Consider the following 14,853-nt stretch of genomic DNA (forward strand, 5'->3'; position numbering starts at 1 on the left):
TGAACTACTCCATCAAATTTTGAACTCCTCAAGGATCCACGCTGTAGGAGATGATTCCTTAAAAATAAATATTTACATATACACATCATGTCGGTTTTGTTTCTCTGTGTAAATCTAATACCTGGTCTAAATCATCATGTACTCTCATCCAGATGACTCTAATAATCTTCTGGTTGGTTTTCTGCTCTCACTCTTGTGCTGGCTCTCACCCTGAGGTCTGTTCTCACCCAGTAGCCAGAGTGATCCTGTTAAATCCAATTCAGATCTTATCAGTCCTGCACAGAACTTTTCAATGGTTTCCTTACCTTACTCAAGCAAAAACCCAAACTCTTCACAGTGACCTAAAAAGCTATACATGATTTTCCACCTCCTGCCACCTTTCCTTGTCTTCTATTATCCTTTTCCCTTATCCACTCCTATTACTTGAACAAACCAGGTATGGCCCAACCTCAGGGCCTTTGTACTTGCTATTCCCTCTGCCTAGAATATTCTTTTTCCACATATCCATATAGCTAGTTCTCTTAGTTTCTTTAATTCTTTACTCAAAAATCATCTCAGTGAGATCTTCTCTGTCACACTAAGCAAAACTTCTACCTCTTCACTCTTTTTGTCTTATCTTCTCTCTCTTCTCTGGGTTTCTTCTCCCTTAGTATTATTCATTCTCACAGACTGTATGTTTTACTTATTTGTTTCTTGTTTCTTATTTCCTCCCCAGAAATGTAAGCTCAATGAAGGAAGGGAATTTTATCTGCTTTGTTTGCTGCTTTAAAACAGTCACTTTAGATTTTAGAACAAGCCTGGCACATTGTGAGTATTCAATATACACTGTTTTTTCCTTTTTTCAAGTTTTCATTTAAATTCCAGTTAGTTAACATACTCCATATACACTTAAGTGAAAGAAAAAAAAAACCTCAAAAGCTTTCAGTTGTACTCCACTGCCTTTCGATTCTCTATCATAGGGCTCCTATTTCCTCTTTTTCTGATCTTACATCTGTTGTTTTGCTATTTATTCAGGCTCAACGACTCATCACTTTTAACTTGTAGCCTGAAGGTCTACACTGATATCTGAAATTCTCAGCTCAGTCAAGTATGCCAAGTTTTTCTTATTACCATTCTCCAGGACAGGCTGAATTCTTTATTCTCTTAGAACAAAAACTTCCTAAAGCTAATGATAGCAAGTGAAGAATGATACCAACTTACGTTCAGAAACACTTTTCTAGTCTTCTGAGTACCAAACTTAACTCCTATACACACTAAATACATCGAATACTAAGACTTATATAAATGATTTGTATTATTTATGGAGAGATTGCCTATTGCTCTTTTTCCATATCAAGTATGTGTTTGTTTTATAATAAACTGTAAAATGGAACAACCTATCTGATTAGTACGGTTAGTGGAATTAACAGTCTGATATCAAGTACTACTTGTATAGGATAGTGGAAATGAAGAAAAATGTATGTGTTATACTTAAAACACAGATCTTTAGATTTAAAAAAGTCACCAAAAAACCAGGTTTAGAATATATTATCATATTAGAGCAATTGAAGGTAAATTAAAAAAAAAGACTGAAACAGCAAAAGTGATAGACATTACATGTATGTATTTTATAAGTTGGTTTTTTAGATGACACAAATGGAAAGATATTCCACGCTCATGGATTGGAAAAAACAAATACTGTTAAAATGTCCATACTATCCAAAGTAATCTACAATTTTAATGCAATCCCTATCAAAATGCCAATAGCATTTTTTACAGAACTAGAACAAACAATTCTAAAACTTGTATAGAACCACAAAAGACCCCAAATAGCCAAAAACATCTTGAAAAAGATGAACAAAACCGGAGGTATCACAATCCTAGATTTCAAGAGGTACTACAAAGCTGCAGTAATCAAAATGTATAGTACTGGCACAAAAAGAGACACACAGATCAATGGAACAGATAAAGAGCCCAGAAATAAACATACAATTGCATGGTCAAATAATCTTTGGCAAGGAGGCAAGAATATCCAATGGGAAAAAGGCAGTCTCTTCAACAAATGGTGTTGGGAAAAGTGGACACCTACATGCAAAAGAATAAAACTGGACCACATTCTTACACCATACACAAAAATAAACTCAAAATAGATTAAGAACCTAAATGTGAGACCTGAAACTATAAACTCCTAGAGGAGAGCACAGGCAGCAATTTCTCTGACCTCAACCACAGCAACACTTTTAAAAAAAAATTTTTTTTTTCAACGTTTATTTATTTTTGGGACAGAGAGAGACAGAGCATGAACAGGCGAGAGGCAAAGAGAGAGGGAGACACAGAATCGGAAACAGGCTCCAGGCTCTGAGCCATCAACCCAGAGCCCGACGCGGGGCTCGAACTCACGGACCGCAAGATCGTGACCTGGCTGAAGTCGGACGCTTAACCGACTGTGCCACCCAGGCGCCCCAGCAACACTTTTTTAGATATGTCTCCTGGGGCAAGGGAAACAAAGGCCAAAATAAACTACGGGGACTACACTAAAATAAAAAGCTTTGGCACAGCAAAGGAAACAATCGACAAAATTAAAGGATAACCTATTGAACAGAAGAAGACATCTGCAAATGACATAGCCAATAAAGGGTTAGTATTAATAATATATAAAAAACTGATATAACTCAACACCCAAAAAACAAATAGTCCAATTAAAAAACGGGCAGAAGACGCAGACATTTCTCCAAGAAGATATAGACAGATGGCCAACAGATACATGAAAAGATGTTCAACATCACTCATCATCAGAGAAATGTAAATTAAAGCCACAATGAGGTATCACCTCACACCAGTCAGAAAGGCTAAAATCAACAAAACATGAAACAAGTGCTGGCAAAGATGTGGAGAAAAAGGAACACTCGTGCACTACTGGTGGGAATGCAACTGGTGTAGCCACTGTGGAAAACAGTATGGAGGTTGCTCAAAAAATTAAAAACAGAACTACCATATGATCCAGTAATTCCACACTGGGTATTTACCCAAAAAATTAAAAAACACTCATTTGAAAAAAAATGTATGCATGCTTATGTTTATTGCACCACTATTTACAACAGCCAAATTATGGAAGCGTGTCCACTGATAGATGAATGGATAAAGAAGATGTGGTATCAATATGTACACGATGGAATATTACCCAGCCATAAAAAAAGGAACAAAATCTTGCCATTCACAACAACATGGATGAATCTGGAGAGTATAATGCTAAGAGAATTAAGTCAGTCAGAGAAAGACAAATGCCATATGATTTCACTTACATGTAGGACTTAAGAAACAAAACAAACAAAGAAAAAAACAGACGAACCAAAAAACCCCCCAGACTCTTAACTATAGAGAACAAACAGATGGCTACCAGAGGGGAGGTGGGGAGGTGATGGGGATTAAAAATACACTTATCATGATAAGCAATGAATAACGTATATAATTGTTGAATCACATTGTATCACCTGAACCTGATATAATACCCTATGTTAATTATATGGGAATTAAAATAAAAGCTTTTTAATTGAGCCAAATTTTGATCACTAAAGTCAGTATTAGTTTGAATTGCATTAATACAATTAATAATTACTCTGTTCATTTATCTTGCTATGATTTATTCATTTATTTATTCATGAAACATTATCACCTAGGAACCAGACATAAGAGGTATAAAAACATTTAAAACCTGGGCCTTCCTTGTGATAAGGAGATATATATATATATATATATAAAAATTTAATGGAGTGCAATATATACTGTGATAAAGTGTAAACAAAGTTCAGAGAAAGTATAATTACTTACATTAAAAAGTTGTTTTTTAGCATATGTTCTAATCTGTCCTTGGTAAGAAAAGAGAAAAAAATTATTAAATGCAATTATATTTATTATATGTAATTAATATACTTAAAGAGTAGATGGATTGGATTTTATCCACAAAACTAATTACCTTTTGACCAGGAGCTATGAATTTGTGACAGAGTTCAACATCTTCAGTACAGTTTGAAAGAACCATCATTGTTGCAGTCTTGAAGAGCCCCTCCATAACCTAAGAGAAATGACATGGAATTGCCTGACAAGTAGGCTACTTTATATGAAAACCTGTTTAGGGTGCGGACTGATCTCCAGGTTTTAGCGGCTATCAATCCATTAGGCTTCTTAATCCCTGAATGGACTATACCAAGTTAGTTCAGTTTTCCAGATTGCTTTGGGGAGGCAGTGCAACTTCTTCCCAGAGTGGGGAAAAAAAAAAAAAAAAAAAAAAAAAAAGAAAGAAAACTGTATGACTCTTCTGTTCATAGTTTCAATACTTACTATTGAAGCGGGATGTTAAACGAACAGCCAAAACTGACATCTCTCTAAACTGCAGTATACTCACTGTAGAATCAGGACAATGATGGTACCTAGCTCACAGGATTGTTACGATAATTAAATGAGATAATCCATGTGTAAGACTTAGCTTTAGTACCTGGTTCAGAGAAGCATACAACAAACATTAGTTGTTGTGAACAGTAAGACACTTTGAGAAGTGCTTCATTCAGTCACTGGTAAATGAAAGTTGACTTTAAAATTAGAGGAGCAATGAGATACACCTATATAGATTTTATATATAGAGAGATAAATCTACGTAGATTTTTGCTTTGCTAAAGCATACAGTAAAAAGAACACAAATCATGATACAACACAAATCAGTATGTAAGAATTCATTCTACTAGGAGTATCCACAGACATCTCACAGAAGAAACTCTTGTTAGAAGAAAAAAAGTGGAATGGAAGATATTTCTAATCAAAACTAAAATTTTTGGTCTGAAGTCAGGGAGCTATTAGGCCCTCTAAATGTTGTATTCAGAAAGATACAGACATTCATTAAGTACAGGCTGCCTCGGGGCGCCTGGGTGGCGCAGTCGGTTGGGCGTCCGACTTCGGCCAGGTCACGATCTCGCGGTCCGTGAGTTCGAGCCCCGCATCGGGCTCTGGGCTGATGGCTCAGAGCCTGGAGCCTGTTTCCGATTCTGTGTCTCCCTCTCTCTCTGCTCCTCCCCCGTTCATGCTCTGTCTCTCTCTGTCCCCAAAATAAATAAACGTTGAAAAAAAAATTAAAAAAAAAAAAAGTACAGGCTGACTCAAAGTCAGGTATCTTCCCTTCCTCTCTTGCATTTCTGGTACACCCTATCATGGCACCCACAGGGTGGGGCACAAGCATCTACTGAATTAACTTAATATGACCAGATACAGGAACATACTTAATTACCAACGGACAACCAGATACATTTATTTTTTGTATAGTGTGTGTGTGTGCACGCGCACATATATATATATATATACACACATATATATACATATATATATATATATTTTTTTTTGTAGAAGAGTAAGGAAAAACCTGATGAAAGAAGAACAAAAGGAAGCTAAAGATCTTTTCCCTTGAGCCTATATTACCTTCAATCTAACAGTGAGATAAAGAAATCACAAAGTAACTGAATTATTTATGAAGGGTCATATACCTCAATCACTAACAAAAGCTGGCACATATGGGGAACACACAAAAACATGCTGATTGGATACCAAGCCTGTACTAGTGAGGGGTACAATACACCTATCTGTAAGATGAAGACTTTGACCACTGGGGTTGTTAAACTGGTGTGTTTCACATGAGCAGTAAATTTCCATTTGAAGAAGAAAATCATTGCCTTCTCTAACCTTGACTTTCAGACTATGCTCTATAAATATATTTGAAGAAAACAGAAACTTAACTGAACGGTTAGCATAACCTTCAGATGTTTTTAAAAATATATTACTCAATGGGTCAAAAATAGTAATATTTATTTGTTTATACCTCTTGAGGGGAAAATCCTTTGTTACTCTGATTTCATATTTTCATCAAGATAATAATTTCCACAGAATGTAATTTATAAAAGGGAGAAAATTAAGAGAAGCAGAAGATTAATTTTCAGGGACGCACATCTTTCTTCTGTCTTTAAGGAAAAGCTTGCATTTCAATTAATTAAAAATCATTCAACAGTGTGTGCTGAGTACCACTCAGTGAAATACCAAATAAGAATTATTTAGTTACAGAATATACAATTATAGAGCAAAGATTATCATGTTTAATACATTCTAATCTAACTTTTGTCTTTGGAACTTTTCTCTGATATCTATGTTTGGGCAGGAGAGACAGAGAGAGTCAAGGCAAAAACAGGGAGTAAAGGGTGTGGTCCCACTGCTTACAATACTCTCACTGTCTAAATCAAAGAGTAATACAGAATAGGGTGGTATGCTCAGACTGAAAGCTGCTTAAGGAATTTTAAGCCTCCTCGTGAGTCTCAGATCCTGAATCCCCACAACTTAGAAAAGAGCTACTTGACAGCATTACTGTTGCCATTTTTGGCCAGATAATTGTTTGTTGAGGGGGAGGGACCCGTGCATTTTAGCATGCTGAACAGCATCCCTAGCCTTTACCCACCAGATGCCAGTAGCAACCACTCACCCGTCTCTTCCATCCACTTCCTAGGAGAGACAACCAAAAACGTCCCCTGGGGAACACTGATCCGAGAACAATCAGTGGGAAATGTTAAAGGGGTAAGTGGATACTGTAGGATATGGTCAAAACACCCCTTTAGGACCAAGAGTTTTTTCTCCACTTGGAATATTAACTGCTGATGTCTCATGGTTGGATTCCTCTTCAGGAACTGGCCAGGCCAAGAGTGCTGTCTTACACAAGAGTATGTCTCTTCCAAGACTAATCCATGTCAGGTAACTGTTTGACAGGGAAAGAACAAAGGCCCACCACCCCCTTGTCTTCCTATGGGACAACTATGAACATTCCAGCTCCAAAGTTCCTCAAAGAATTAGCTAAGGCCTCTGTAAATGCATTGTAGTTCAACTTTTCCCTCTGCCCAATACAGCTTTCTTCCTTTCCTTACAGATATTGTTCTCCAGAGCATTCCCCAATAATCCCAACCCCCAAATCTGCTCTATAGTTTGTTTACTAGGAAATCCAACCAGGACCGGATAATAAAATAGTAAGTCCGTTCTATTTGATGATATATGTGGTATTTATGTTTTAAGTAGAATTGGGCCATTTACTGGGTAAGAGTAGAAAGATACAAAATGAATAGAAGTGAGAGTTGATGAAAGTTGAAACATTCTGAATTTACAAATCCAAACTAATATATTAGTGGTACTGGAGAGACAATTCATAATAACAACAATCATTTCTGGGTACAAAGTGCCATGACCTATTATTATGCTATGTGCCTTATATATATTATCTGTGTAATCCTCTGAACTACCGCATAAAGTAGGAACTATTACTCTCATTTTACAGATGAGGAAACTGAGGCTCAGAGAATTAACTCCTTTGTCTAAGGTCACATAGCAAGTAAGTGGTGGAGCTAAACATTCCTGGTCCATCCAAATTCAGAGCTTATGTGCTCTATCTGGATTATGGCCACAGCCTCCTAAAAAAGCTCCCACCCCCATTTTTATCTCCCTCTAAATAATTAAATTGTTACGTAAGAGATGTTTCTAAACTAATAGACAATGGCTTTTCCCAACTGAGAACTCTTTCTCCTTTAAGTCCAAACTAGTTAGTATGGCATTTACAAAGTCTTCCTTTCATGATCTGACTCTTAACTATCTCTCTGGCCGTACCTCTTGTCCCTCTTCTTCCCAAACAGAGCTCTGCTGGCTCCTGTACATGCTTTCCAATATAGCTATGGAGACATTTCTCTAACTATAAGGATGTTTTATTTATTTGCCTAACAAATAACAAGAGCTAGTATTTACTGAGCCTGCCATATGCCAGGCCCAATACTAGGTGCTTTACATTATACAAACATTATTGCATTTACTCCACCCCATAACCTTATGAAATAGTTACTATTATTCTCATTTTATAGTTGAGAAAGCTAAAGATCATCAAGGTTAGATAACATCAAAACAAAAGTAATGGCAGAGCTGGGATATGAGCTTAAATCTGTCTGACTCTTGTACTTTAAAGGCACTTAATGTTTATCAAATTTAGTTCTCCATCTTCTTCACTCCATGAACACCTATAATGCACAGATGTACACAGAAGCATTTCAATCTCACAGATATCTGTTATTCAGAAATTGTTTTAAAACTTGCATACCTACCTGCATGAGATCTTGAAGACTCTCAACAAAAGAAATCTCTGCTTCTACCATATAAAACTCTGCCAGATGTCTCCGGCTCTGAGAATTCTCTGCTCGGAATGTTGGACCAAAGGTAAACACTTGAGTAAAAGCTCTGCAATTCAAGATTAAAAGTATAAAAACAGGATTCACATTATTAGTTTTAAGTATTTAAAACACTCAGTGTACTCTTAAGTATAAAAGGTTTTGTGCCTCTGTCTTGTCACAAATCCACCCATATTAGCTGCTGTATTTCTCTAATGGGTGATAATAATAGTTTCATTAAAAATGTTACATTTATAGAAACCATTTTATCCCGAAGGAATTTGCAAATGCTTTACAAACCCTATGGCTTACTAAATATAGAATCAACCACTTCTGGGCGCACTCAACTGCAGCTGCCTTAAACAGCAGGCAACTACACTTCGCAGCAATCAAGAACAAAGTAAAGGAAAAATACCACAGCCCAACAAGCTTCACAGAGATTCTATATAGTCACAGTTAAAACAAGAATTTCACATGGATAAAGTATGCTCATTTTTTTTTTTTAAGTGAAAAAAGAGTATCTCATATGTATGGTGATCTGTCTTGCTCAAATCCTCCTCAGGTCCTTCACAACCACCCAAGTGTTTCAATGATCGCTGAATGACCCCTGAAACTTGGGGGTGAGGACGGATTTTGAAGAACTGTCTACTTTATTCTCTGGTATTCAAGAGAATAGCTCATAGCGCAACAATTCAAATAGTGGGGGAAAATCTTACTTTTCAATTCCTGCAGAAAACTGGACACTACACTTTCATTCTTTAACACTTAGAGTCTCCCTCATGTGGAATCAGGCCAACAACTGGGGTTAAATCAAACATATATGAAATACTGAGTATTTCCTGAGGACTATCTAATCTTTGAATTTTAAGATTTTGCTAGGACAAAACAAGAGACTTGGGGCTCCTCAGCTATTATCGTGAGTATTCATCATTTGACTGGCATTAGTCAAACAACACTAAGATCAGAAAATAGTGCAGAAAATAGATTATGGACACACACACACACACACACACACACACACACCCACCCATTGGGCTTTTTTTTTTTTTAAGATAGTCTAGGAAATAAAACAGTAAGACAATTATAATGGAAATCAAGATATTTATTTTTTCTTTCAAAAGGCTATTTTAGTTGAGGCCTAGTTGGTAAGAAGCTTAGGAATTTATGTTTTGGTTCTAGTCACCTTCCTGAAACCATAATCAGTTAACCTCCAAGAACCTTAGTTTTTAATGGAAAAATAAACAATAAGAACTCAAAAATATTACTATGGTAACCCCTCTGTTGAACTTCAGATCCAGACGTGCCTACTAGAATGTTCCTGAAAACACTGACCCTACCTTGTGCAAAATGAAAATCCTTGCCCTGCTCCCAGAGTAAACAAAAAACAAAGAACAATCCTTCCTCTCCTTTTTCACTTTCCACAATTCTATTAATCTCAGTTACTCCACCTCATCACCCAAACCAGCTCTCCCACTGCCCACATTTCCCATATCATATTGTTTACACCTAGGAAAACTCTCGCAAATCCAGACTCCCTGCCCTGCCCCTCCCTTTATTATTTATTTTATTTTATTTTATTTTATTTTTTATTTTTTATTTGAGAGAGAGAGAGTGCATGTTGGGGAGGGAGCAGAGGGGGAGAGAGAGAATCCCAAGCATGCCCATTGCTCAGCGTGGAGCCTGACAGGGGCTCAAACACATGACCCCGGCATCATGACCTGAGCTGAAATCAAGAGTTGGATGCTTAACGGGGCGCCTGGGTGGCGCAGTCGGTTAAGCGTCCGACTTCAGCCAGGTCACGATCTCGCGGTCCGTGAGTTCGAGCCCCGCGTCAGGCTCTGGGCTGATGGCTCAGAGCCTGGAGCCTGTTTCCGATTCTGTGTCTCCCTTTCTCTCTGCCCCTCCCCCGTTCATGCTCTGTCTCTCTCTGTCCCAAAAATAAATAAATGTTGAAAAAAAAAAAAAAGAGTTGGATGCTTAACTGACTGAGCCGCCCAGGTGCCCCTGCCCCCGTTTTTTTTTTTTTTTTTTTTTAATCTTCAAAGATACTGCTAGTGTAAACTCTCATGTATTGCCTGGAGAACTACAACTTTTTAAAATTAATTAATTTATTTAGAGAGAGTGCAAGCAGGGGAGGGGCAGAGAGAGCAGGAGAGAGAGAATCCCAAGCAGGATGTGCACTGTCAGCACAGACCTTGACTCAGGGCTCTAAATCACCAACTGTGAGATCATGACCTGAGCCGAAACCAAGAGTTGGATGCCTAACCGACTGAGCCACCCAGGCGCCCCAAACTACAACAACTTTTTAACTGGTGACTGCCACTTGTCTTTCTTCCTCCAGCCCCAAGCTACTATGACTTCTCAAACTCATGTGTGATTGATTATACCAGCCATAATTTAAAAAATCTTCAATGATTCCCTACTGTTTAAATGGTACAATTCAAACTCCTAACTTTGACTCACTTTCTTTCTCAAAGCCTTTTCTCTGGTTATGCTGAAGATACTCCCCTCACACAGCATGCTCAGGCAAGTCTTTAGGCCTTTGCTAGGCTGTTCCCTGCCTCTAATGACCATCACTGGCTCCTCTCTCTCCAGAGAGCAAATTCCCAAATATCCTTTAAGACTTGGCTCAAATGCCACTTTCTCTTTGTAACCTTACCATACATCCCCAAATTTACTGTTCCCTCCTTTATAGGACTATGACATTTTGTTCATGTATTATACAGAATATATCACTTTGAAATGCAATTATATATGTGTCTTTCTCTCCCAATAAACTACGAAATTTTCCAGAGCAGGAATCATGTTTTATTCATATTTACATCTCCAGTGCCTAAGATAAAACAGGTGCTCATGCTGAATGAATGAGTACTAATGATGATGACAGGCTTCCTCAGTTGTAAAGTGGAAAAGTACAGCATGCTCACAAACAGTAACATTACAAATAATGTACAGAAAAATACCCAGATATATTTTACCGTGGCTGTTACTCAGTACCTAAAAGGTGTCAAACAATCTAGGCCTGTTCCAAATAATAACCTAAAAAATTATAAGGCCCTGGGTTTCCAATCTGTGACTACACAATCTCTAGGTAGGTTGTCAGTAGTATATCTACATAAATGAAATGACATTTCTTTCTGAGATGTCATCAGTGATCTTCCTGAAATACAAGGAAAGCCAATGAGACTGTTTTTCAAAAGACACATATAATCTGTATGAAGATACTAGTTACAGAGAAAATAGTTTATAAGAAGAACTACAAGTTCCAGTCAAAAGGACATCTGCTTCTCACACGGCAATTCTATGTAGGGTGCCCAAAGATGAGTAGCAATAGGGATTTTTAGTTTAACGATGGTTAATAAATTTCCCTAGCAATGTAGGGTAAGCCGCTCTAGTATAAAATAATGAAGAATGTCAGGGATTCTTATTTTAATTATAATATGGATCAGGCTCTGATTGAGGTACCCAAGAGTTAAGTATTATTCTAATAGGGTAAGTAAAAACTGATGGCCATGTGCTTCCTCTGAATTAACAGAAATTTAAAATGATCTGGAAGCTATGGTACAAAACTGCCTAATTCAGCATCTAGTCTTTAAGCAGAGGAACATTTAATCATTCCATAATGAACATCTTATGCCAGTGCCCAGTGTTCACTTATAAAAGTAGGGACAGCAGCAGTAGTACCAGCGATAGCAGCTGCCGTTAGAAGTACTCCTTGCAGGCCACGCACTAGCTGTAAGAACCTTACAGTTAATTCCTTTATAGTTAACTCAATAAAGTATGTATTGTTTCTTCTCTTTTTCAAGCTAAGAAATGGAACTTCAGAGAGGTTAAGAAGCTTTCCCTTAAGTCACAGAGTCGCAGCCTCTTAAGTGGTACAGGCCAGATTCAAATCCAGATCTGATCCTAGTGGTCACGGCCTTTATCACGATATGAAAATAATGATGCTCATAACTGAACACTGACAGACCCAGAGAATTACAAAGAAAACTTTATAATGCACCTCCCCCCATACTCTTCTCAGAGATAATCAGGGTGAGTAGTTTGATATATTTATTGTATTGTATTTATTATATTGATATATTTATCTACCTTACGAATAGTTTATTTGTTTTATGTGTTAAAGTTATAGCTTACTAGGATATGTTGCCTTCATGTAAGAAGAATGATAAATTTTCATCAATATTTCCTAACCTTTAGCAAGTCATTTAGCCTTTCTGGTCTCAAATTCTTACATGAGTGGGAGATAGGAGTAGCTTGGCATTAATCTCTAGTGTCTTTTACAACAATTTTGTTTCTAGGTCCATGTGAAATCATTCGTATTTTAATTTATGCTGACTTCTTCTTCTTTTCTGTCTTCCACAGACATGAAAGACATTTGCAGCAAGGCTTGGACTAACCAACATTTAAAATAAGATCTGACAACAAGGCCATTTCTAAAATAAGACACAAAACCAGGTGAAAGGCCAGTACTGCTGTGAGAAGAGACCAGCAGAGAAAGAAAACACTCAGCACTAAAAAGCATTCTTGTGCCAAATTATGGAGAGAGGCAAACTATATAAGGCAAGTCCATGATCTTGGACTTGATGTTTAAGATAACAAAAGTACATTCAATACACATCAACCAACTTAACTACAAAAACAGCTTTTTAAAAATAAAAAATAAAGTTACCAAAAAAAGGTTGTACTACAGCCATAAATTGGTAAGTGGATTACTATAAAATGGTCACTGAGTGCTTGGCCATTTATTCTTTTGGGCCCTAAAATTTAAGAGCTAATCTTCATATTTTGAAAGAATAGAGGAATTACTGTTCCTTAGCTGGGGAAGAACTTATTCAGCAGAAGATGGATCAGCAACTTTCCCTAAGGCCCCCACTCCCAACCTCCTATCACTTGTCTGTGGTCAGCTCAAAAAACATCCATTGAACTAAAATGAACTCACAGCTTTCACCTAGCTTTTAAAACAGTCTTTGTCAAATGGTATTCCCATCTTTCAGAAAGAAATTATCTGTTTTACTACTGCTTTGAATCCACTGGCTTATCAATACTATGACACATTTGCCATTCATTATTTCCACAGAGCGGACCCCTACCTTTCAGCTTTCCCCTCTCCCTCTGACCATCCAATGATACACTAGGTGGAAGGGTGTAAGACGGAAATCTCACCATTTCAACAATTCATGTCAAGATGCCTTAGGGAGGATGCATCCTCAAATCTAAAAATTATTCTCTACCATCACTGTTAAACATTTCTTAAAAAATTGTCTTTAATGTTTCCTAAATATTTGATTTAGTACTGAGTTTGAGGCCCAAACAAAATTTAATCTTAACTGTATAATGAGCTTCAAAGATCAAGAGAATCTGACTACAATCCTGGAGGGTTGGCTACTCTTCTCCAAGGAGATAACATCTTGCTCCGGGGGAAGGACATTCCAGAAAAGGGAACATCAAGCACACAGGTCTAAGGTAGGAACAAGCATGGTAATAGGAAAGTCTGGATATTTGATTCTCCTTGGAAGATTCTCTCCTCTTGAAACATTTAACACTGTATTCTCCTAGTTTTCCTATTTATTTGATGTCCATCTCTGTCTCTTACCTTCTACTCTAGCTGTTTATTAAACACTAGAGTTCCTCAATACTTAGTCACTAGAAGCTCCACTGTTCTCACGGTATGCATTCTCCCTAAATGAGCTCACCTCAGCCAACAAATTTCAATCAATCAGCTATCGGCATACAATTCACACATTTATATCTCCTGCCCACATTTCTTCTCTAGGCTCCAGAAGCTTATCAGCTATTCGACTGATCTGCTGACTTGTCACAAATGCAACTCACACCTTCCCCTACCCTCATTTTGTCTTCAATCTTCTAGCTTTCTTAAGTCAATCCTCCCATTAGGCTCTTTTTAGTAATACCATGTACTCCTGTTCACAGCACCTTTTAAAATTAAAAAAAAAAAAAAACAACCAAGAAACACATAGATGTGATCATTTGTTTAATGTCTGTCCATCTCCTTCATTTGTCTGTAGATTTCATTACCTTATCTATTTTTTGGTTCATCATATTACCCTCAGTCTTAACCCAGTGCCCAACAACACCAGACAATTACAGTTTGTCAAATAAGCAAATAACTTGTTTTCCATAAAATGTGCTGATCCCCAAACTGAATATTTGAAACAGCATTAGGTTAGGGGTGAAGATAGAGGAGTAATATGAGGAAGATGGTAAACAGAATATAAATTACTAAGCAAAAAATTCTGCTATTTTCTAAAATAGTTTTTCACAGAAGGCACTAGGAGATAACAAAATCAGTTTTTTGAAAAGTGACTGCCCATATACTAGTTTTTACTCTATAGTCAACAAGTAAATTTTTGAAAAGGACTAGATCTGGTGAACTTCTCTATGTAGCAAAGATTTTATTTCTTGATGAACTGAAATATTATCACATGAAAAAAATCACCCTAAGTCTTATTCTATGTAAACAGAGCAACAGCTGATTCTTTTGCTTTTGTGACAGTGGATACCAACAATTTAGAACAATTATTCCACTTCATCATTCCTGCAATGATGGGCTCTTCAGAGGACTGGCTGATTGGATAGGAGGTCTTAGAAAATAAGATTTTTGTAAAAGGCCATAATTTGCGGACAG

At 37.1% G+C, this 14,853-nt stretch overlaps 1 protein-coding gene across 4 annotated transcripts in view; it reads right to left on the bottom strand.

The window, feature by feature from the left end:
- The window catches only part of NARS2 (asparaginyl-tRNA synthetase 2, mitochondrial), a 132,839-nt gene that overhangs the window by 35,490 nt on the left and 82,496 nt on the right, over window positions 1–14,853 (bottom strand). For all 4 annotated transcript variants that reach the window (XM_040489484.1, XM_040489485.1, XM_040489483.1 and 1 more), the window contains 3 exons: window positions 8,142–8,274; window positions 3,953–4,051; window positions 3,808–3,845 (listed from right to left, as the gene is read on the bottom strand). In XM_040489484.1, the coding sequence (XP_040345418.1) occupies window positions 3,808–3,845; window positions 3,953–4,051; window positions 8,142–8,274 (270 nt within the window). The remainder of the gene's footprint in view (window positions 1–3,807; window positions 3,846–3,952; window positions 4,052–8,141; window positions 8,275–14,853) is intronic.

The sequence above is a fragment of the Herpailurus yagouaroundi genome, unplaced genomic scaffold, assembly GCF_014898765.1.
Source record: "Herpailurus yagouaroundi ecotype Mexico unplaced genomic scaffold, PumYag 180, whole genome shotgun sequence".
NCBI lineage: Eukaryota > Metazoa > Chordata > Mammalia > Carnivora > Felidae > Herpailurus > Herpailurus yagouaroundi.